Source organism: Nasonia vitripennis, chromosome 5 (genome assembly GCF_009193385.2).
Source record: "Nasonia vitripennis strain AsymCx chromosome 5, Nvit_psr_1.1, whole genome shotgun sequence".
NCBI classification, from domain to species: Eukaryota; Metazoa; Arthropoda; class Insecta; order Hymenoptera; family Pteromalidae; genus Nasonia; species Nasonia vitripennis.
This window is the reverse complement of record NC_045761.1, coordinates 22,135,178-22,160,004: the sequence shown is the minus strand read 5'-3', so window position 1 is coordinate 22,160,004 and position 24,827 is coordinate 22,135,178. Positions and strand designations below refer to the sequence as shown.

General features: G+C 42.6%; 1 protein-coding gene across 3 annotated transcripts; it reads right to left on the bottom strand.

The window, feature by feature from the left end:
• Positions 1–533: 533 nt before the first annotated feature.
• LOC100123935 (leucine-rich repeat and calponin homology domain-containing protein) lies at positions 534–24,540 on the bottom strand. Of its 3 annotated transcripts, none has more exons than XM_016985965.3 (13): positions 24,079–24,539; positions 10,288–10,432; positions 9,750–9,982; positions 9,533–9,669; positions 9,243–9,458; positions 8,681–8,842; positions 8,479–8,597; positions 8,120–8,257; positions 7,555–7,946; positions 7,288–7,439; positions 7,079–7,216; positions 6,916–6,993; positions 534–2,549 (listed from the first exon to the last, which is right to left on the bottom strand). In XM_016985965.3, exons 1-13 carry the CDS (start codon positions 24,269–24,271, stop codon positions 2,397–2,399), a joined length of 2,256 nt encoding a protein of 751 aa, XP_016841454.1. In that variant the 5' UTR covers positions 24,272–24,539; the 3' UTR covers positions 534–2,396. The 3 variants fall into 3 exon arrangements, with proteins under 3 accessions (XP_016841454.1, XP_008207396.2, XP_031786852.1); XM_008209174.4 differs by lacking the exon at positions 534–2,549 and adding an exon at positions 2,636–5,864; XM_031930992.2 differs by lacking the exons at positions 534–2,549; positions 8,120–8,257 and adding an exon at positions 2,636–5,864 and having other exon boundaries at positions 24,079–24,540.
• Between the last annotated feature and the right edge of the window lie 287 nt (positions 24,541–24,827).

Genomic DNA, 24,827 nt, shown 5'->3' with positions numbered 1-24,827 from the left:
GTGTTGACGGAGTGACTGCAATTTGTTTATTTAACTCCAACTTTAACTTTTTCTTCATACTATATAACTATATTAGTCTCACATATAACTATAATTTTGCTATTTTAAGAACAATTAACAAACGTTCCTTGACACGGCTGACACGCTGCACTTGAGGGCTTTTTTTCCTTCAGAGATACCGGTACTAGTCATGTACACGACCTTAACAGGTCATAAAAGCTCTTCGGCTGCTGTCGCACGGTAATATGAAAGTCAAATATACATTAAGAAACAAAATAGCAAACAAAAAAACCTGGAAAATTGGGAAGTACTTTGTGGATGTATAAGATACACTGTATAATAATGCGAACCTCAATGAGAGCGATATCGATTATCAAAAAAAAGTAGTTTTGGGCTGGCACTTTCCACCCACTCTCCGGGTCTCTGGCCGGCGCCGATAGGTATAGCGCATACGCGCGCACTAATTTCCTTCATCGATATCTTTAGCACAAAGGTAAAGTGGAATTAGGGTGAATAAACAAGGAGTATACAAGTTCGATAGTGACCAGTTTACTTTATTCGCATTATGTAATAATAAATATACATATTATGTTCATGGTTGTCTGTAATCGAATTTACAAAATCGACTTGAAGCTTTGGTCACTTCTGACGTTTTCAATACAGTAAAGAAAAATTGATTTCTTGCGGGCTATATTTATTCGGACTGAATCAATTGCATAGCTTACTCCAATATTTCAATAAATTCGATTATCATACATTAGTACAAAAGACGCTCGCTGAATAACTATCCTATTTACGCATTTCACGCAAAATATAAAAATTTTAATACGGGAATCGTAAAAAAAACAACCAAGAATCCTACTTAATAATTTTTATCTTTTAATTATTAGTAACTGAATTCGCTCGTTTATTAAATTTCATGCTTCTTGGTCGTCTTTTACGTCAGCACGCTTTATAGGTCCTAACTATCCCGCGCATCCAAAAATTAATAAGTGTACGGTATTTTCCGAAATTTCTAGACAAAATTACATTTTATCGTAATTAAAAATGCAGATCCTAGCTAAACTTGCTGTACAATCGCAGCATAACAAAATAACTACAATCTAAGCTTAGCACTGTAAAACTCGCCTTTTGGTAATGCGCACAGAAACGTAAATTTAAATTGTCAACTTATGAAATAGATCGAAATCAGAAAATACTAAATTTTCGGTGCAGCAATAAAAGATACATCTTTGGCACAATAAATATACGATACAAAGCGATTATAAACAGATTAGAGCTTAAATCACTTGCATTATTATTCGCAGCATTTTTAATTCCTTTTCCGCTTATTAATTGTCAAATCACAATTATGAGATCCCTGCACTCGGCTACTTCAAATTCTTATTGAATCCTAAATGACAATCGACACCACATAATTTTGTTTTAACAAATTAAATTGACAATATGTGAATTTTCGGCTGCTACGTATGAAAGTATATACAGTACGTATTTGAAAATGTAATAAACAAAAATCAGCGTTGTCAAAAAGTGTAATTACTGTTTTGAAAAAAGCGTTGAAAAATGGAATCTTGGAGTATTTGACGCATACAATTAAATAAGAAATTTGGATCGATAACGCGAATTTGACATTAAGTTCAGCAATAACGTCAATTTTTACATATGTTAATATATTATGCAGTTTATGTATTTGTCATATTCAAAGATAAAATATCTTGTACATTATTGAACGTCTCTCAAATTAGATAAACTTAGAAATTTTGATTTATAGCAGAATTACTTTATATTAATCATTGCATATACTAACAAGCATTCATTTTTTTAGAGAATAAGAAAAATAATGCAAACAATCGACACAGCAAAAATATTAGGTAATACTAATTAATCTTAGAAAAAGAAAAATCTTATTTTTGACAATTTCATAGTTATTTTAATATAATTAAGTCTAGTCGCAGTCTAACGCTACGTTTCTGAATTAATGTCATTCGATAAACTACTTCGTTTCTATCACTCGTATACTCAATACAAAAAGTAATTTACGACGTTTTTAGATGTGATTTCACAAAACGAGTATTTTTTCCTTACGTTCTAGGATCAAAACCTTCAGAAACATGTAGAAACATAAAAAAGCGCTTTCTAAAAAACCTGATCAATCGGATAACGGTTTACACTACTGTGCAAAAAACTTTGAAAAATAAATTGCCAATCAATTTACGCAGACAACAAGTACATGGCATATTTTTCATAACGTCAACTTGATATGAGAAAATCGTATTCATGTTTCTATACTGTTTCCAAGAAGTTTTAGTCTATAAAATTACGTATTCTTATGTCTTCAGATCTAGTAATACGTCATTGAAAATAAAATTTTCCGAATCGTTTTATAGCGTTTGACGCTAAGCGGGCACTTGATTACTAACAGTTGCGGTGGCTGGAGTGTGTAGAGGTGAACGGGTTTGATGAAACCTCAACAATTCTGCAACAGTTACGGCCACTCGAACAACGCCCCTACCACCTTCGAGAACGTCGCTAGCACAGCACACCAAGTTCTGAAAAATAAAGTTTTCAACATTAAATTTTCGTTTAAGCAGCGGCAAGTGTCATAAGTATTCTTGAAAAATGATTGAACTAGGCCTTTATGAAAAGAATATTTTTATTACAAAAGGCATGTTGTTACAGCATTGTATAGTTTTATATTAAAATTCAGAGTAAAAATCAGGAGTTAACAGTAGCTGCTTTTGTTCGCAAATAGCATAATCAACTAAGGAAGCTTTCTATTACCAAGAATCGTTGACACAACTTTTTTGTACGCAATTTAAAGCTTTCAATATAGTATCTTAAACTGGAGGCAAAGATTAAAATTCAATAAACAGTACAAAAGTATATAAAGTAGGAGATAAGTAGAAGCTATTTAGCTTTTGTACGCTAAGTAATACATCAAGTAGAAAAGATGCAGGTAAAAGATTGTATTCCCATATTCAATGTTGATGTATATGCAATTTTTCGTATACAAAATTATGGTTTTTATTGTATAATCTTTTTTATCCGCTATAGAGAGTAATTTTTTACTTTAGTATATACTATCTAATTTTTTTTTGTTATATATTAGTACGTTCTTTAATGCTTTCTCACATAAACCAAAACCATCTTTATTTCGAAATGGAATGATCAATATTTTTAATGTTTGTTTAAAGAGTTTTGTATAGGTGCTGATTTACAATATAACTTATAAGTACGTTATTTCTGCAAAGTTGTATAATATATGTTTTCAGAATCCAGTCTTGAGTTGCATTTGTGTTTACAAAAAGACAATAAATACTTAATTAAAATACCGTTGAAAAAACTAAACTAATACTGGTAAATATGAATACATCTTAGTTGTACGACGTTACATCTGTTTGTATAATATGCAGTATATTTAAAGAAAACCACTTTAAAAGCTCCAGGTTTCAGTAAAATCAAAAGATGGGAATTTGTACAATTTGACGTAAATACATAGACACTCTAAACCAATCATATTGATTCTGACAAATGCATAATTTGGAATGAAATAAATTTAAGGAATACATTTGATCTGGCAACTTTTACAAAAGATATTGACATCATCGTTCACTTTTCTTTTTGTTAGTGTAAACCTACTTTCTAAATATAAGTAGTTGCGTTAAAACTACCATCAATGTCTAAACATTGATTTAAATAAAATGGTAACTGGTTAAGAAATTTATTTCAGGATTTTATGGCTTGTCAGGTTTGATCTATAGAAATAATAAATCAGTAACTACCATGGAGTGAAGACACAAAGAAAATATTGAAAGTAGTATGACTAGACTCACAATACAGAAAAACAAGACTAGAAAGCTGACATTTTTCTCAGCTTAGTGATACACCCGTTTGTTAAATTCATCAACTTAAAGTTTGATAATTTTTCATGTATGTAAAAAAAGAGTACGATGATTTAACTGTCGAATACTTTTCATTTTGTTTCATCCAAGCTTGAGCTCGGCGAGTTGGGAAAATATTTTCTTAAATGATATTCTTAAGTGCACATTGATTACTTTGTTCCTGAAAGTTATAGCACATAGTAGGCACCGTTTTCTTTTGTTACATCCTATTTGAATTTCAAAATTATCATAAATGTGCGTACTAAGTGACATTGTTAATCTAAAAGTTTCTACACAGATTAATGAATACATGTGTTTTAAATTACTAAAACATGTATCAAGAGTTTAGACAAGAAGAAAAGACAATAACACTAAAAGATCCTAGCACCATGTTCTACACCTTTAAACAATCCCATGGACACATGGACACTGTATTGAAATCACAGATTGACCAATTTCAAATAGACCGTATATTTTTTTTGTTATACGTTTAAACTGTTGAAGGCTTGCTATCAAGTCACAAAGGTATTCGATTGTTTAAACAGACTTCAATATTATCAACGGTTACTTTCTTATTTTCGTTTCGTATTATTCTCCGACTATCCATGTTAAAATAATGGGTAAATGCAATAAAATGATAGCACATTTTGTTTTGTTCTCTCATGAATGCAAGAAAGAAAATCTTAAAAATTAAAACCGCCTTCTAAAATTGATAGGATTTCTCGTCCAGCGAATCACGTTCATTAAATAGTAAAATATAATTTTTATACTTTTTCCAATAAATATACACGGTCACAGCTGGCTTCAAGGTAATGTTGTTAAAGGTAGGATTATAGACGATGATTCATTATACGATCCTAATTTCTACGTTACTTTGATTTGTTCGTTTCTTAAAAACTCGTTTGATTTCAATTTCTTTATCGAGCAAAAATGATATTTTTCGAATTATATGAAGAAAAAAGCTAACTTTTTGAATCATCATAAATACGTTAGGTGTCATAGAAGTTGTGTTAGCACTCGCAAATAAAAGAAAGTGACTGCACAAATAAAACGATACAATCACCTCAAGCTGCCTTTAAAACCCCGATCAGCAATAGCTACCTCGAAACAACCCTTGATTTAAGCACCTTTTCATAAATTCCTACGTTTTACAATGAATCGTAGGCTCTGATCATAAGATATACATTGCCAACTATATAATATAAAGCCGATAAAGCCACACGAGCGATAATGTTAGAAGTCGATTTCTGACGCCGTTACATTCTGCATGGGCTTTACCATATCTATAAACTATTCGGGCGCATAAACAACAGACGCGTAAAAACTTATAAAAGATATAATAAGTACGCTCAGGCATATTGATTATGGTAAGTTAATAAAAATCGCATTTTCATCCTCGCTCAAATCTGAGAGTTTGAGTAATAAAAAAAGTACACCCCGTATATAAAAAAACCAGTTCACTGGCACGTGTATACAAGTATATAAATGTACGCAAGAACGTCGATATATAGAAAAAGCTATTGTCAAAAAAGAGAGAATTCCAAAGTCGGCTCTCAATCGACCGGGAATAAGCACCAAAGGAAAAAGTTTTACAAAAAAACTCGTAGATCGATATGCATGTATAATAATTAAACGCGGCAGCACAAAAGTCACATTTCGGCTTGATATACGGATTATACTCCCAATATGCACTGATATATGCACAGCCGTGTTTTCTGTCGACTTGGTTATTACAGGCTCTGATGGCGCTTTTTAATCAGGAACAGGAAATAGATAGAGCAGAATCAAGGTGGAAATGAATGCAGCGAAAAGCATCGTGGAGAGGACTTGATCTTGTATCGTACGAGCTGAACCTGCGTCTGGTTCTTGAGGGCCATCTTCTCCGTAAAGGATTAGTGCCGACACGAGCCGACCAAGAGCCTCCAGCCCGTACGCGTCCATGTAACCCACGTCCATGATCGCATCCGCATCCAATAACACCTCCTGCAACCAACAACGATACTACTCAGTCCCATTTTATCTAACATCGTATATGGCTGTTAAACATAACATTTCCCGTACATATGCCATATCTTAGCGATTAATTATACATTTATATACATATAAAATAGTAGTTATAGTTTTACATTGTTGTTGAAGTCGATCTTTATCATTTCGGATAATGAATTATTGATACTAGCATGTAACTGATTACACGAAGAAACAAAATATTTGCATGTATGTGACGTATAACACATGATTAATGAAAATTAAATCATAATAATGCTCTTGTTCGTATGCAGTGAAACTACAAGTGAAACTATCAAGCGAAAAATTGAAGTTAATTTTTCTTTGTAAAATAGTGTAGTGGATAATTTTCTGAAAACAATGAGATTTTTTGAGGGAAGCAACGTAACACAAAAGCAACTTTGTTCTATATAGGCGCATGCAATTAAGCTTGCAGACTGCAAATGATGAGATCGACCCTTCAACCATTGTTACAATAACCCTTTTGAAAATTGGATGATTTTTTTTTTTTAATAGACTGTTGAAAAAATTAGTGACATTCTAATCGGTACTAACGACAAGTAGGGACTGACTAGTAGTTGTTGGATACATCGTTGTGTTTACAAAATACAATAAAAAATGCCTCAGGTTCAAGTATTATAACAAAGCACAATCTGGAGAATAACTTTTAGTACAAAATTGTGAACGATTCGTTATTAAAACAAAAGTTGTGTACAATTTTCATTAGAAAATACTTTCTAATTTCTTAATCACAATACTCATACGTTTCTTGAGCAGTATCAGCTACTTACCTCTAATGTTATCAGATATTCGATACAATAAGCAAAATTAGTTTCGAAAAAATTTAGATTAACGCAGAGAACATTAATTATACACGTTTATGTGACGTTTGTTTGACAAAAATAATAGACTGGTCAGTCTATGGAACATTTAAATATCGGTATGTCATGCATGAAAGAATCCATTAAAGATGGATTAGAGGAGTAGGAGCCACTGGAGAGAACATATTGATATGAATTTGTCTTACCTCATCAACACCGATTTTCCTGCAAGCATCTAGGAAGTTATCCACGTTTCTCCTACACCTGGCCATTGTGAGCTTAGGCTGAAAATACGAAGTTTCATTGAACGCTTTGTTTTACTTGTATACAAATAAATCATCTTGACTAATCAAATCCATCCTAACTTACAACTGCTGCTGAAGGAACATGAATGCTCGCAACTGATCGAGGCCTAACGTGATTTGCCAAGTGACAAAGAACCACGCCGTCTGTCAATGCTGGAGCCAAGTCTTCTGGAAGAGCCATTTTCAATCTTGTTTCTATGTGCTGTAAAACGATGAAAAAATTAGCGTAAAATTGATTGGATGATTGAACAGAGCCCCGACAAAATATCTTACGTTTCGTAATTGTTCAATCAGATCAGCTTCTTCTTTGGCACGCTCAAATTCTCTTCTCATGGTAAAAGAGTACTTCTCGGGCAAATTGGTGTTCCAGGTCACAGATCGTGGAGAGCTGGGACTTGTGCCGTTTCTGTTGGGGCTTTTGTTACCTGCAGAGATAAACGAGTTGAATGAATGTCAGTTGAACTTAACAAGCCTATCTCAGCAATTTTCAAATAATTCAACGCTAAATGTCTCTTTAGTATTGTTAAATTCAATTATTACCTTCCACGTAACCTACTGCTGTCTTCACAAGCCTTGGCACGTGACCAGGGCTTGCACTCCCGGATAAAATACTGCTGGACGTTTTTATCGGCGAACTTGGTTTCTTGTAAGCTTGTTCAAGATACTTTCCATTTTTGTTATTGTATTCGTTGTTGCTACCATTAACCATGGTGCTGTTTTGGTAATTAATTCGAGACGGAGTAACTTTTTGCACTGGCCTCTTGTTGGCATTTTCCTCATTGAAGATCTGTTTACCCGTCATGACAGCACTACCAGACGAGTCGGTCCCATCGTTGTGAGCATCGTTGCCAGGTGGTGTGATCTGTTCCTTTGGTCTATAAACGCTCGGGCCTTCGTTCACTCTCTGCTGCCTCAAGGCTTCCTTGTATTCTCTACAAAGACGATTAACAAATTACAAATTTCATGCTCAAACATATTACTACGCTGTCTACAGAAATTATATCGATACAGTGTCAAGCTGGTTTTGAAGCAAAAATAAAAAAAAAGTTCTAGGATTTTCATCGATTATCGACAGCTAATGGACAATTAAGAGATGTACACAGACCTGTATGTCTGAATATGACTCAGAGATTTTTTCTCCTCCCCGTTAACGAGAGGTAACGAATTCGTCGTCTGTATAGGCTGAACTGGCTGTGTCAAGTTGCTTTGCTGAGACGTTCCTAGTAGCGAGCTTTCCAACTGACTGTAAAAATAGTACCACACAATGATGATCATGCATGCATGCACGGGTTGTTTTCAGAGAGTCAAGAAAGTCAGATACTAAGTTGGTGAGTGTATAGGGGTTTGTGAGAGAGAACAAAAAAAATACAGGTATCGAATTATATCGAGAAGCGTGTTGGGTAAGCAAAGTAGTAGATAGGACTATTTGATTCTCTGTGAATATTATAAGAAAGGACTGCTAACCCTGGCGGCGTTATTGACGTTTGATGAGTCGTTAGCAACGGCTTCCGCATGTCCCCTCCGTTCTCCGACGCGCTTCTCTCCAGCCTCCGCTTCTCCAGCTGATCTTGAAGTATCATAGCCTGCAACAACAGAGAGAAATACTACTTGTGCCGGGGTTTCTAATGGAGTCGTCGAAATTCAGCAGTCATAGTGAGTAACTGACCTTTCCTAACTCGTCCTCGAGGGAAGTATTTTCTCCGGGGGATATGGTGCTGGGTGTCGAGGTTCCACTACATGAACCGTTAACAGCGACTTCGTGCGGCAGAGTTATGGAAAGGGGCGAGCACTCCTTGCGCCAGGTGCTACGAACGTCGCCCTCGTGAGCCTGCGTGCAGAAGGAAGGAAGAGACATTGACGACGGATCGTGTTACACATATACGGTTCACATAAGATCACATGCTCGTTTCGTCTTGTGTATAATAATTTTTATTTTCAACAATAAATCATAACATCTTGTATAAATATAGAGCTAATGATAGATATCACAAATACACGCAACACAGTATAGGTCGGCTTGTTGATATAAAAATTGATTATATAAGTACGATATCTAGCGTTATATGGCATGTTGTATATATATATATATATATCTATCTAAAGTATATATCTCTCTCTCGAGATCGCTAAGTGTCATCGGAGGGGTTAATAGTGTCGAGGAGGCTGGAAAGCCAGGTCCAGGCCCGGTAGGAGAGCAGAAAAGCGAGAAGTATGACGAGTAGACTAACCGCGCTGTTGATCTCTTGTGACCAGCGTTTGTCGAGGCCGTCGCTGGTGCTGTAGCCGCTGTCGACGTTGTGCCGGCGATGAGACCTCGTGTCCAGGGTCGCGTGGCCTCGCGTCTCCAGAGGTCCCCGTCTCGTTCGGCCGCCTCGGGCTCGCTCGTGCTTGGCCGCCTGCCTCTCCAAGTACTTGAAGATGTGCGTTCGCCCGCGAATACACAGCTGCGAGCGGACGATACGGAGTTAACGATTTTTCTTTCGGGCTCGAGAAATAATCGCGAAGGGATTATAGTTACCGCTGCAGGTGGTGAGGTCAGTGGGTTGTCCGAGAGTTTGAGCTCTACGAGGCTCTTCATCTTCCTGAGTTCGTTCGGTAAGACGGATATCCTATTCCCGCTAATGTCCAGCTTGACAAGTTTCAGGTACGTCAGTTCTGGAATACAAAAAAATAACTCGACTAAGTACAGCAGCACAAGAGGAAGAGGATGAAAAATTTTCGGAATCCATATATACCTATGGGTATGTGCACCAGAAGGTTGCTCCTGAGGTCGAGGCATCTCAGCCGGGGAAGATCGCCCATTCGCGAGGGCAGACTCGTTATTTCGTTGCAGCCGGCGTCCAGCTCGGCCAGGGCCGACATCCTGCCCAATTCCTCCGGCAGCGAGGCCAGTCTGTTGTGGGCCACCAGTAGCGTCTGAAGCGGCAGCCGGCATATCTCTCGCGGCAGTGTCGTCAGTTGATTCCGGCTGAGAAAATTTCAAGGTCAAATTAGCCATGACGTTGCGCAATGTTTTTTATGCTAAAAGGTGTACGGTCAAGCCTGAAGGTGTGTCGTAACGTCCGTTGTAGTGTGTACAGGCAATTTTGAAATGATTGAAAAAGAAGTTAGAGCGCAAAAAGTAAATTGAAAATCCCGCCAATGCAAAAACGGCGTAACGATTCGTTATGCGCAGATAAGTGCTGGAGGAAAATTGCGATCGATGGTGAAATTGATAGATAACGGATGGGGGAGCCGTGTGTGTGTGTGTGTGAGAAGGGGACAACGACCCACCTGAGGTCGAGGTAGCTCAGCGACTGGAGCATCGCCACCGTTTCCGGTATGACTCTTATGGCATTGTGATAGAGGTGCAGCTTCTCCAGAAAGGCGAACTCCGTCACCTCCTCCGGCAATTCCATGAAGCGGTTTTTCGAGAGATCTGAAACGAAAAGGAATAGAGATGTGGTTAATGTTTGTTGTTCATATTGATTGTATTTCATAGATATAGAGGTGAAGTAAAATTCGCCTTTGACTTTATCGCTTAATTATTTATTCCCTCCCTACTGAAACCTAAAAAAACCAAGAGGTTCATATTGATTTTTCCAACAACCACGCACACCTTTGCAACATCACCCCAGTCGAGCCCACCAAGAGACCAATCTTCGTCCAAAACTCCAGTCTTCCCCAGCATAATCGCAAGTCCAACGAAGAAGAAAAAGCCCGGCGACCAAATTGAAGTCTGCGATGTAAAGAGAAGCTTCTCTCTCTCTCTCACACACACAAGGGTGTAAGGGCTTCGCATCTCCCATGGCAACAGCTGGTGCGCCTCGGCAGAGAAAATTTTGCAGAGGGGTCCCATACACAGCAGCGTGAATGTCAGGCCACGTGCCCCGTACTTCGTCGTCTTCCCCCTCCCATCCACGACTCTTCGCACTTGCAGTAGGTTCTGATCAATAACGCGGCTTGTACTCCCCCCCCGCGGAGAGAGTCTCCCTCTCGTCGATCAGGGAATTTCCCGCGGATATGGCGCGACAGGAAAGTCGCGCTCGTCGATATGCTCTCGTTTAAGCGAGAACCGAAGCTTCGATTTTTAGGCATAAGGTCTGCCTGTTGTGATGCAGCGATGAAGAGCGCTTGATTATACCGGAGAGTAAATACTTTGGGGAAAAAAGTCTTCGAGCGACACGTATGGGGAAGAAGGGCGTCGGCTGCAGTGTGTAGTGTAGAGAGACAGGAGGAACCCCTTGATGTGGGGTGTGTAGTGTACACGGAACGATTCAGCGGAATCGTCGGTAAATAAGGGCCTTCCGTTCCACGCAAGCGGCGACGGCAGACACCGACTTCGATCCTGCTGTGTCGCGCACGCACGATTTTTTTTATTCTTCTTTTTTTTTTGTACTTTTGGCCTTAGATGCGTGCGTGTGTGTCCTGACGATGAACTCTGGGTAATGTGCGTCTGTTGGTGGCATTTTTTTTTTATCTTGTTTGGCTTTGATTTCGAGGGACATCGATACGTTGGCTTTACGTCGAGTTTGAGACAGTTTGGGTCAATCTTTGCAAAGAGCATGAGGAACAATACATAAAACATCGTAGTATATAAGTTTTTTAAAAAATTATCAAAAGACTAGAATCATCGCAGTAACGCAGTCCAGCCATTCTCTCGAGCTCTAACCATGCGTAATAACCCCGTCAAACTCGGGCAATTAACCCATCAACCATCAATTTAACCGCAGTAATCGATATCCCTATCCCCGCAAGCCAACGGTCACTGCACCCACCGCCGCACACGCACCTTTTGTCGTCTCGCGGTATCGCGGACAAGTATACGAAAGGGCGGCGGCGGGGGGGGGGGGGGATAGCGCAGCCCAGGCACAGGACGAGCCAAGGACCAAGGTCGAGGTCCTAGTCCTGCGGAGGATCGATAAAAGCGCACGTGTAGACGGTCGCGCGCTAAAGCGGCGCGTGGTGTGCGTGCAGCGTTACATGCGGGGGTGGAACAGTCCCGGCGGCGCAGCTGCCAATTCCATGGCTGCTCGCGAGTCTAATTTATTATTGTACCGCCAAGCTCGATGTGCTATTCGCACGTACTTTGCGTGAGACGGTCCGTTGACGTTCTATTGTTTTATACGGTTATGGTGTGTGTAGTATTTTATTTATTTATTTTTTTTTTTTGAAGTTAGAGTAATGTAAAATTCGAAGAAACGCGCGAGCGAGTAATTAATTAAGGTAGCTCGTGTACGCACGCGATTTCGATGGTGAAATAAAACAGCAAAATGAGAATTCGAACAGGCGATATTCCAATACGGCAAAACGTCGGCAAAAATCTACTAACGCAAACAGCGAAATGAATTTTCCACGAATGTAAAACAATCGTGCGCGCAATTCATTTCGATGTTAACGCTCTCTCGTCACGCCTCTGGAAGCCCAGAGAGAGAGAGAGAGAGAGAGAGAGAGAGAGAGAGAGAGAGAGAGAGAGAGAGAGAGAGAGAGAGAGAGAGAGAGAGAGAGAGAGAGAGAGAGAGAGAGAGAGAGAGAGAGAGAGAGAGAGAGAGAGAGAGAGAGAGAGAGAGCGATTGAATAATGCATATACGTAAATCGCATCATATCGTGCTACAGTAATACAGCGCTATATCAATTTCACGATAATTCCTCTCTCGGTGTCAGCAGCGAAGCAGCCGCGCGCGGTACATCTAATTATAGCTGATTGCGCGCGTATTTACACCGCTTCGCCGGTCATTTTCCTGCATAAATTAGCCTTTCGAACACAACCGAGTCGCATCGGCGCGCAAGAATGTGTAAGTATCTAGAGAAAACTATAACGTGATTCATGAAACATCCTTCTACATTCTATATAGATGCCATCATACACCGTAAAGGCATCGAGAGACGAAGGAATGTGCGAGCACGAGTATATATGTAAAACGAATACGGCCGTATCATTAGCGAGTATACGGGGGACGTCGAGGTTTAATAAAGCTTCTCTCGAGATGTAGACGCTTCGTAAATCAAGCTTCTGACAATGGGATAGCCATTCGCGCTTCGAGGCACGTCTCTCTGCGCGACAGGAAGCATCTTATCCGCTTTTTTGTGTATAGTTTCGACTACTTTTGCTGCAGCAGAGAAGTGAAAAAATCGAACAACTCAACGAGGCGTGTTGACCCAAGAGCGCAATATGAGACGAAAAGGGATGTTTGCCGGGGAGATAAGAGAGCCGTCGTAAACGCCGGGCAAACACAGTCGTCTCCTTCACTCTCTCTCTCTCTCTCTCTCTCTCTCTCTCTCTCTCTCTCTCTCTCTCTCTCTCTCTCTCTCTCTCTCGGATTACCGTTTTCCTGAAGAGAGAAAGAAAAAGTGAGGGTGTGTGTAACGATCGATAATACACTGCTCGGCCCTTATTGCAAATATCGCGTGTTCAGTCTCGATATACGCGCCTCTTCCGGAGGGGGCGCTTTGTAATCATCGGTCGTTAACCGATTTTCACACGTTATTTTCGAAACGGCACACGGCCCCGTTTTCTGATGTGAAAAATTGGCCGATGTTTGAAATATGCTTCACATTGCGCTCACGTATCGGCTCTATCCTCGAGCCTCGATTCACAGTTTATACACACGACGTTTCTGTCCAAGGAAAATCACGAGGTTTAACGATATTATAATGGCTCCTAAAAGTGCGCTGTAAACACAAAAGAAGCGAGGGTTTTAAAGAAAGGCGTATAAAATAATGGAAGAACAAGACACGAGAAAAAAAAATTAACGTGGAAGGAAGTAACTCATCGGAGAGGGCTGAAAGAAGATAATGGATAAAAAAAGGAGGAACGCGACACATCAGTAGCCTACAAGTGAATTTAAAACGCCGCCGACGACGACGTCGAGAGAAGACGCCAGCGTGGAACGTAATCGACTTTCACCTCCAGACAACAGGAAACACGCGACGAGTAGACTTATTCGCGCGTGTGTCCTTGAAACGAGCCTTTTGCCACCTTGTCCGCGAGGACAACCGTTGTATATTCGTTTCGTTTCTCTCTTTTTGTATCGTAGGAGAAAGACAACGTTGCCACTGTGCGTTAGATAGCAGTTTGGCTTATCAGACGTGACGTCAGATATAGATAGAGACATAGGGGTGGCGCCGATGCCGTCGAGTTTACCCTCGACGAATACAGACGTACTCTGTATACTTCGTCGTTGAGCGATAGATCGATCTAATCGTCCGAGGGGGAAAATAAATTATCCGGTGTGTGACGCAGAGAGGAAATTCACGCGCAAAGAGTTAATCCAAAGCTCCTCTCTCATCGATGAGAACGTTATTTAACCTTTTTACACGCGTCAATTAAAACAGCCGCTATTCGAATCGGACGATCGGATCGGAAAGAGCCGTCAAACACACGTACATCCTCGTCGATATATAATATTCGGCCGCGACGCCGGCGTGTACTTCCGGCGCGAGAAATATACAGTATATCGCGCAGCATCAGCCTTGTATGTGTGTGTGCGATGATGGCTGCAAGGCTTGCATGCAGAAAAGGGGAGCGACGTGTGCTGCTGCCTTTTTTAACTGCTGCAGCGCTTCCTTCCAGCTCCTTTTGCTATGCATAAATTCATGACGCGCTGCGGACGTCCCGCAAACGCGCTTCTGGACGGTGTGGATTTTTTAAAAATAATTTTTTGAACGTACAATTTGCCGCCCAACCTCTATATAGTATTTTTCCTCCGAACGCGCGCACAATAGAGCTCACTTGCCGTAAGCGGAATTAAACGAAACGAAATGGTACGAAACGAGCAGCACATGACCTCAGCGCGTTCTCCCTCTACATCAGCTCCACGAGAGCGCAAAAAGTGCGACGCGCGATTTCTCCTATTTCTCGCGCGTTAAACACGCGCGTACTACGCGTCGAAAAAAAAAAAAAAAATGAGTCGCGAGTCGTAAAATCGTTTGCTGCTCTTTCACACACACGCTTGTGTATAACGTATACCGGCCTCGAGAGTTTATCCTTATCGCATAGAGAGAAGCCCATGTGGGAGCGTTTTATCGACGCGCGGCTAGCGCTTAATTTTCTCTCTCCCCGAGAGTGAGAGACGTGTACGAGCGTATACAAACGTGACTGCCCCGAGGCTTATGCATTTTTCCTACGTATATAGCTGCGCTTTTAATTTTAACGCGCCGCGCTCTGAAGCCCGCCGGAGGTTTTATGGCGCGCTTGAGAATCGTATACGTGTACGCGGAGCGCATGGAAAATAGATTTTGACGTCGACGCGCACGCTTCGAAGCGTCACTGCTTCGAGTGTGATTGTTTTCTTTTATTCTTATGCACTCGCTGAAGGTATGAGATTGTTATTGCGAATTCCGAGCTTTGTATGGCTGCAGTGTATGCGCCATTCAAAAACAAAAATTTTTAAGAAGCTTTCAGCTTTCTTAAATTCCTCGAGCTTTTTCCTAGCATTTACCACTGGCATTTCATACTCGTTTCCTCAATTCTGGCGCCCGCGCGACAAGCCCCAGTCGTGGGACACGTCCTCTTTTTCGAGGCCGGCGCAGATTTTCACCGCGAGAGAGAAAGAGAATATGTAGGAGTCGTAGATTGGCACTCTTGACCTAAAAGCGTAGCTTTTCGAAAGAGAGGAGTCGCTGCCAAGACCCGCTGCACCGAGTCGAGCATTTATTTTATATTGCGCGCCTTTATGCTCCGTAAACCGCAGGCTTTGGTTTTCGAGGTTTTCATGGATATAAAAGGATAAATTTAGAGGCGAATCATTGTGATTGGTGAATTGTACGTGTTATCGAACAGTAACAGAATCGGTCTAAATTTAGAGGTCCAGTAAATTTACTGTTTGCTGCAAATGTGTTATACACTTCCGACGCCCACAGCCTTGGCACTTTGCACATAAAACCACGTTACTCGATACACTGCCTGTACGTATAGGGCCGAGTACACGGGATAATGTCACTCGAGAGTGAGAGAGCGGCTGTTTCTGTATCAACTTGAAGTACCGCGAGGATCTTATATCGCCAGCCTCTTAGCCGAAGATTGTCTTACAAAAAGCCTATCTCGTTATTCCCAAATGCGTTTACACTCATTGCTGAAGTGCTACTGCTATACGAATATTATGCAGTACATAATGCAGAGCAAAATAGATCTTACATAATTACGACGTTCATAAAACTATAATATAAGCATCGACCCTCGTTCGGGAAATAGTTGTTCCGAGAACGATAAAAATACAAAGTCTCCTGCAATACACCCCGTAACAGGTGCTATTTTCCGAAAGCTGACGTAACAGCGAACAAGCTGCATCACTGTCTATATACACTTTTGCTTATCGGGAGCATCGCATCGATTGCCCTCAGTCACCAGATGTTACCTCTCTCTCTCTCTCTCTCTCTCTCTCTCTTCTAGACACACACATATACGGCATACGAAAATAGCTTCACATTCTCAAAAGGGCCGACACGTAGAGCGCAGCCTTTTCATGCGCGCATCGCGCGATCAATTCAATAAAGCCGTGCAGTGCACTATACTGACACTTATATTTTTGCAAGAGCGAGAGAGAGAGAGAGAGAGAGAGAGAGAGAGAGAGAGAGAGAGGGAGAGAGAGAGAGGGACAAGAAAAGGAAGAGGCCAGGGTGTCTTCGCGATCGTTAAGGGCTCGCTTTGTTCGCAAGCACAAGGCGTATAGCCGCAGAGAACGGACACAAAAGAGACGCGTTTACACACACGCGCGCGCGCGCATCCTTGAGAAAGCAGCGGCTCTCGAGACGCGACAGTCCCAACGGGGCCGGAGGAAGAAGAAAAGAGCTGAGAGATGCGCGCGACGGTCGAAATGAAAAGACACTGCGATGAAAGAGTACTTTTTAAGCCTTCCGATGATACGGTTTTCGAGCTCGTAATATTTATTCGATGAGAAAAAGAAAAAAAACCAGATGCTATCCTCTAGAGAGCAGGTGCGTGCGTGAAGTTTTGGGCCGGACTGTACGGACGTGTTCGCTCGATACTCAGCTGCCGGCACCTGCGGCTCTACGCAACGGCAGTAAATCCAGAGAACCTGTAGGTACGAGACCTTGCGCCCACTCGACAGCAGCGGCTCGATTTTTCTTTTCCTTCCGCAATTCTCTCTCATATTTATAAGTACGTATCCGACGCCGCTCTTTTTCTCTTGAATTCGTAAAAACGTCGAAGGGTGTGTGCCAGGCCGCTGTGAATCATTCAGCTCTGAACTAGATTTGGAATTTGAAGTATTTGCGTCACGATCGATAGACACATCGGCGCCTAAAATTCGTTCTCCTTCCTCCAACGAGTCAGTGGGTCGCCCTTTAATTGAAGCTTAGCTGCCGCGGGGAATAGACTGAGTTAGCCTTAATCGCATGCTGACCCAATAATTAACTCGTGTGCAGCAGCGCCTGTCGTCGATGCTGTTCTCTCGCGGTGCATAATAGCGTCAACGCCGCGAACTGGAAGAACACGTATCTAGAACGACGATGCTGGGCTGTGTGGGTGTAAGCTTGCTTTTTTCGAGGGGACAGATGTGGGTTTGTCTGTTTTCACACTGGACGATGTGCAGACTGACTGGCGTGTCTGTGTTTGCTGAAATGGCTTTGATCTTCGTTTCTTTTCTGCGCACAGTGCGGTTGCGAGGAACTATACTGTACACTCCCAGGTGTTGTTTGCTGCTGCTCTGGCTTCCCAATATGCATTAGGAGAATCAAAGCGGGAAAGAGAAGCTTTGTTGTGTTTTTTCTGGTCTGACGTACAGCTTTGCCAGGGTAAAACAGTAATTTTGTTGCATAAACTGGATTAAAATTGCCGTTAAAACAATCAAGTGTGTGCAGATTCCTCGCGTTCACCTCTATCGCGATCGTAATTTGTTTTTCCGGTCTCTTTAGCATAAGCTCTTTCTCCTCACCGATATGCCTACACGCTCGATAAACCTACGATATTATAACACTGTTCGAGAGTTCGCCATAAGCCGTTCCAGCACGTGAGAGAGTGACGTCAGGTCTCGGCTACGCGATCCTTTTTTGTTTCAATCTTCGTGTGCACGTGTGTAAGTATATTCACCCAAGATTTCGATCCGATGATACATACGAGAAAAGTGACGTAATATAATTAGCCTCGATCATTGTCTCCTCTGGCGTGTAAAGCTTCGAGAGATGTTATGAAAACTCGTATGTTAGCTGTAAACGTCAACCGAGTGTGTGACAGTGTGTAGGAAGAAGAGGCTCCGTTTAAAAATAGAGATCCAAACCTCAGCTATTCTCGTCTGTGTTTTGGAAGAAATCTCTCAACGACACCAAACAACGCGCCGATGCAGTAGTCGGCGAAGATGAAAGATGCGTATTTCCAGTAGCGCGTTGGCGGATCCCGATCATGCACGCGATCGGTTTATAAGCTAATTGGACACAGAGAGAGATCCAGCCGCGGGTAAATCACGAGCACGCAATTTGCCTCGCCGGTGCACGCGCGATCTTCGATGATGATGATGGGATCGTCTTCGTCATCTCTTGAAGATCGTGACCGAGAGGAGCTTAGCCCACTTTAGTCTCTTCGCTTTTTTCTGTTGTTTTTGTACATAAGATGCTGTGTGTCCGCAGTCACGTTTTTCATGAAGTTTCGTATTTTTAGCTCTCTCATCGTCGTGAGTTTCTTCATATGGGTGCAAAATCATACGCGGAGAGCAGAACGCATACTCCTTTTAAGGTTTCTCTCACGTGATTCATATGACGCTGATTAATTGCCAGCTGCTGTATTGGAATCTGACTAATACCACAGGCGCCTTAAGTAGCTTGAAATATTTGCTCTTTGTGTTGTATATGCTTTTAGAAATTCCTCTGGACAATCAGCTATGCATTCCGCGGATTCAACAAGCATAATATAACATGGTCTGAACAATTTCTTCGAGTACCTACATATCCGTGTATGGCTGAAGACCAGCAGCAAAAAGTGCGCGCGGTAAAGATGCTCCAGATAGCATTCAGTGTGGCACAAGTAGCCGATCATAAGGAAAGAAAAGGTATTTGCTGGTACATAATGCGAGAGATCGTTGAATTCATTGGCGCGTGGCTTTTTAACCAGAGACGCATGGTTGCCTGTACCATATCTGACTTGGTACATTCTTTGCTAGAAAAACCATAATCGACTACACACGAAAGTTAACGGACAAACTTCTCAGAATCGATGTAGCCTCTTGTTTACACACACTCACACACACACCAAGGGCTCGACGACAACTCTCCGTTATACCTATATACGCCCAAGAACTCGCTAACAATGAGACAAGCCCAGAGAGATAAACGTGGAAGCTGCAGCAGCGACGACCGGAAACTATGTCTAGCATACACATTCGGCGTCGCTATTCCAGCGATCTTCATTCAGCTCCAGAAGTGCGAGAACCGACTGCAGTTGCGCGCTAATTAGCGAAATGGGAGAAGAGAGGTTGCTAACCCGAAATCAGGGCAGTGCACCTCCGATTTCGCAAACATGCGCCGACGAGAGCAAGAGAGAGATATCCTAATGCTATGCACTGCGCTGATGAAATTGGGAACGCTTGCGTAAGGCTATTCTCCACTTCCTGAATTGTTGCACGATCGACGATTTAAACAAGCAGTGCCTTGGCGTGACTGGAATTTTTTCATCTATCAGGACTCGAAATGGGCCTTTATCATGTAAATGTGTTCGTCAGTCGATGGAAATGTAAATATACTCGTCAAGGGATAGGAGCGTGAGGAGCAGATTCGAGGAAAGGGAAGCGTGAATAATCAATCATGTCGGCTAATCCAGAGACACGAAGAGATTTAAAAAGGACGCTGCTGCAGTGGTTCTGGGCCGGGTAAAAGCAAAGTTGCTTCTAAAAGGTTGGATATAGTCAGGTCTGAAGTGACGTGTCGGAAAGCTGGCTGAAGAAGAAGAATAAGCTGCTCCCTTCCGTCTCTTTCTATCTCTCGCTAAGTCAAACACTCGCCTCTTCATCTTCCATCTTTCCGACGTGCTTTTTACGCTTCTCGATAAAATACTTCTCTTTTTTTTTTAATTCAGTCGTTACACTCTCGATGAATGTCGACGTGTACCGATACGTAGAAGCGCAGTGATAACGCCGCAGCACAAGACGGAGCACAGATCATCGCATAACTAATGCAGTAACGAAGCAAGATATCCCCCGAGAGCGTTGCACACGCACACAATAATACATTTTCTGCGGCTGGTTGGCAAGCCTGCGCACAACCCACCACCACACACAGCTGCGAGTGTCTATCTTTAGCTCTCTCTCTCTCTCTCTCTCTCTCTCTCTCTCTCTCTCTCTCTCTCTCTCTCTCTCTCTCTCTCTCTCTCTCTCTCTCTCTTACAGTAGTAGTCGTGCGAAGAGACGCGTGTTTGCATTTTCACGGGCCTCTTCTCTCCTCCAGAGGGAGACGAGTCGATGTGGAAATGAAAAACACACGCACATATGCGCTCGCGGCCCCATAAAAATACATCCCCCTTTTTTTCGCGACTACTGCTGCACATAGGGTGGCACAGGCAAGGTAGGCTCGACGAAGAATCATCCAGCGGAGAGCTTTTTTTATCCCTTATCGTCCCTCTCACTCTTCGCTGCGCTGATGCTTTACTGCGCGTGTACTCTCCGACTCTTGCTCTTGGCGAGAGGATGAAGGAGAAAAAAACGTACGTATACGCCTGGCTCCGAGCGTTAGCCCTTTATGCGCGCACATTTTTATTAAAATTTCGCCGAGGGAGAGACGCGCTTTTAGCTTCTACTGTTGTGCAGCAGCAGCGACAAGTGTTGGGAAAGAGGCGAGAGAGTTCGTTGCACTTTGTGTTGTTAAAGTCGTGATGTTCTCTTTTGTCTACGTGTGACGTGTGTTGAGGATGAAGCCACCTGGCGGCGAAGTTTTTAACTCATTAGCCCAATTTTGATCTATACGAACGTTCTATCACTTTCGTTGAGCCCATTTCAATTGTAACACGGAACAAAGGCTGAACCAAGTTAGTCAAGTGTGTGCGAGACTCGAGAGACACGTTTGGTGAACGCATTTTTCTCTTTCGGTGCGCAACTGAAAGTAGAAGTATGTATATATAGTATAGCCGGCTCTCGGAGTAAAAAGTCAAGCGATTATGGCAGAATCCTTGAAACGGATGAATTGCTTCTCTCTCTTTTTATCGGTATCGGTTCCCCAACTTTTTCCGCCAGCGGTTATACACATTCGCAGATTTCCATCGATTTTCGATCGTCGTTTCAGCTCTTGATCGTCGAAGCTTAAACTCCACGAGCGAAATGGCTTTGTTCTAGACATTCTACTACGTCTGCGTATAAACTCGTTTGTCTTCCAGTGTGTGTGCGCACAATGGGAAAGTTAAACCGTTTAATGCAATTGATCGTAAGTAACAATGGCTGTAAGAGTGTGTATGTACTGGGAAAATTAGTTTGTTGTTTTTATTACGACAAACCATACACGCTGAAAGAAAAACGCATATTGTATTCCGCAGTGCACAGCGTCTATAGACTAAGGCGAACGTGTACGTGCGGCTAACAAATCATCGATTCATTCTGTAATGAATGGAACGACTGTTCTGCGCTGTTGCAGTCGAATTATTATTTTTTCTCCGAAGAGGCTATTTTAACGCGTTGCCCTTTACGACAGTATACGTTACTTTCCTCCTAAAAAAAGAGAGGGCAGATAGAGGAGTTTATACTGTGATATGGATAAGACGTCTCGCAACGTACACCATAAAAATATCTCTCTCCTATCTTCTCAGTGACACCACACAGTCATCAGATTTTGTCCCAACCAGAAGCTTCTCCTTTCATCACTGTCCATCATTAGCCGTTGACTCGAACCTAAGAACGATCAATTGATAAACTGGAATAGCCAAGACTTTTTTTCAGCCCACAGTCAGTCAGTCTTCCCACCGTAAACACACTGCGGTCGGACGAGTTTTACTCGGCGTTTACAAATAAACGAAGCAGTCGTTGCTCTCCACGACAAACAAGTTTGCACACACAGAACTCGCGCCTTTTCGACATATATACCTATATATACAATAAAACGGCGGCATCAGCGAGGCGTATTTTTGCTGGCGCGCGAGACTTGGCAGAGGCACTAATAATTTCCTCGAGATACGGCGTCTGGCGATATTTCCAAGAGTCAGCCCTTTCAGAGATACGCCCTCGCACTGCACGCAATTCCGTAGATCTTGATTTTCGCTCGAGGGCTGAGTTGAAGGTATAATATTTTTCGTCGAGTCGAAAGCTAACGGAAGCTTCAAAAGATTCAGGCGGAGTATCGGGTGTTTTCTCCTCTTCGAATTAAACGAAGCCCATTTCGCCTCGTTTTCGAGCAAAGCTTCGAGTTACACACGCGCTAGTGTAAAGTAAGAGCATCGATACACGTCTCGATGTCTCGTTTCAGACAGTCCGCAGGCAAAAAGCGGTGTAGTGCATCGGAGCGAGTTTCCGTTGCAGTTGCACGCTGCTTAATTTCAATTTATTTGCGGAATCAACGAACGCCGCGGAAGTTCCGGTTATAGATGAGAGAATTCGAAATAGTACGTTATACTCGACCAAAGCGTAAAAATTTGCATAAACGAGTTGGCCTACGGACGATAATTTCGCAATAAAGTCCAACCTTGCACGACTAGTCCGAACACCCGTAATCACTCTTTTCGCAATGCGCAAATCTCCAGTTATTTAGCCAGAGGCGTCGGGAATAAACACACAGACAGATCAATACACGGCCAGAAGCGATCGAAGCCATCACGAGCCTGCTACACAGGCTAAAAAAAAGAAAGCAACGCGACGCACAGCTGTGTGGATTGATAAATGCATACGCGAAGATCGATCGAGCGGCCGTGACGCCGTTAAAGGCCCGTATACAGCCATGATATCGGCCACGTGGTCATTGTCGGCAATCGAGGAGAAAAGGCGCGGCACCGAAGACGTCCGCGCAGACTATATACTTTCCATTTCGATCGTTCGCCGTACACAACCTTCACTTTCGTCATCCGCGTTTATATGGTCTGAATCATTCATGGAGAACCCTTTCGATCTCGCGAGATTACAGCGCTCGTTATTCGTTCAAATTACCCGCGCAAGTTTGCCCGTATTTACATTTTCGTTGTGAACGCGCGGTGGTTGCGATTTTTTTCTACACACGCATTAGGGAGATAATGGCGTAGCTTTTCGTGGAAAATAGAACGTAGTCAGCGTGCGTGTGAAGCAATGGCTTTTATCAATGAGTAATTTACGCTTTTGAAGAGATAGATAAACGCGTACTCTGTTGGGTATACCCGAGACCAATGTCTCAATAATCCATAAGCGTGGATTTATGATACGCGGAGATTAAAATCACTAATCCATTAGAAAAAGCGATTATGAAGAGAGAAAAAGCAGCAAACACGAGATAAAGACACATTCCGAGAACTGAACACTGTCCGCTACAAAATTATACATATAGGCTTTATGGGTCCTTCTTCGAAAAAAAAATTGCGACTCGTTTTATTTACCTTCGAACGATAAAAAAACTCGGCGAAAATGCGTAAAAGCGAGTGCGACCCTTTTTTCCCTTCAAAGTGCCGACACGACGTTTACAGGCCGAGGACCGTTGCGGCGGTGCAGGTTGACGCCGAAACTCTACACCCATATATACCATACCTGACCCCACAGCTTTTTACGAGCACGCTATCGCGTATCAGGTATACCCACTCGGAGAAACTCTCGAGTAATCGCTGAACCGACTGTAAGTATCTTTGGGGGGTATTTTCCCGTAGATCTATACGCGTGTGTGTGTGTGTGTGTGTTGGCATCTACATTATGTATTTTGAAATAAACGTCGCGCGACAGCGACAGCGTTTTCGTTGAAAAAGGCGAGTCCAAAGAATCAGCATCGCTGCAGAGGGTGAGGCCTCGGGGGGGAGACAAGTGAAAGTGTGTGTGCAGCAGGGGAAGGAAGAAGGGAGTCGCCGGGAGAAAATCGATCGGAATTTCGGTCCGTCTCTCCCGTATCCGCACGCGAAACTATACAACATCGGTATAGGTACACACAACCGAATCCTGAAAAACAGAGCCATAATTTTCGAAGCAAAAAAAAAAAAGTAATACTGACCAGCGAGTACAGTGTCCTGCAGGTTGTACTTGACGGTGCCGGCATTCTTGCCGACCTTAGGAAAGTCCTTGAGCTTTCTGCCGCTGAGTTTGAGCTCGCCGCTGAGATGTGCCTCCTCGAGGATGCGCTCGAGGCTCCTGGTGAGCTGCTTCTGCATGTGTCCGCTCATGTTGTTTGACGCGACCATCGCCATGTTACATGTTGCAGCTCTCCCTGCAGCTCTTCTTCGCGTTCTTCTTCTGACAGCTTGTTCGCGCCCTTAGCAGCGGCATCGCTCTAGACCGTGAACGCGCACAACATCCTCGAGTCCAGATACTTTCACGAGGATACAGCCACCAGTGCTATAATAAGTTATTATTACAGCACACCACACGCACCACAGTGTCGACCTCCTCGCTCGCGGCAGCGTCGGCAGCTCGTCGCGCGGTGACTCTCGGACCAGACTGACGGCCATTGCTCTCTTTCTCTCTCATGTCCGTTCGCTGCCTTCGCGCCCCCCCCCCCACACTCTTTTTTACGCGAGTTTGTGTGCTGGGTTATCCGCTGTGGGACGTGAAGGGATTGTTGAGGATGGGAGCTGCCTTACCGACGGATGTAGGTATGTAGATATGGGGTTTATTCGGACGTCAAAGCACCGTTAGAGGGCTCAAAGTTATAATAAGACCACGTGATACATGGATGCAGAAACTAAAAAAGAGTAGAAAAGCATTTAAATTCATATTGTAGTATTCCCTATTCAGCATTATATA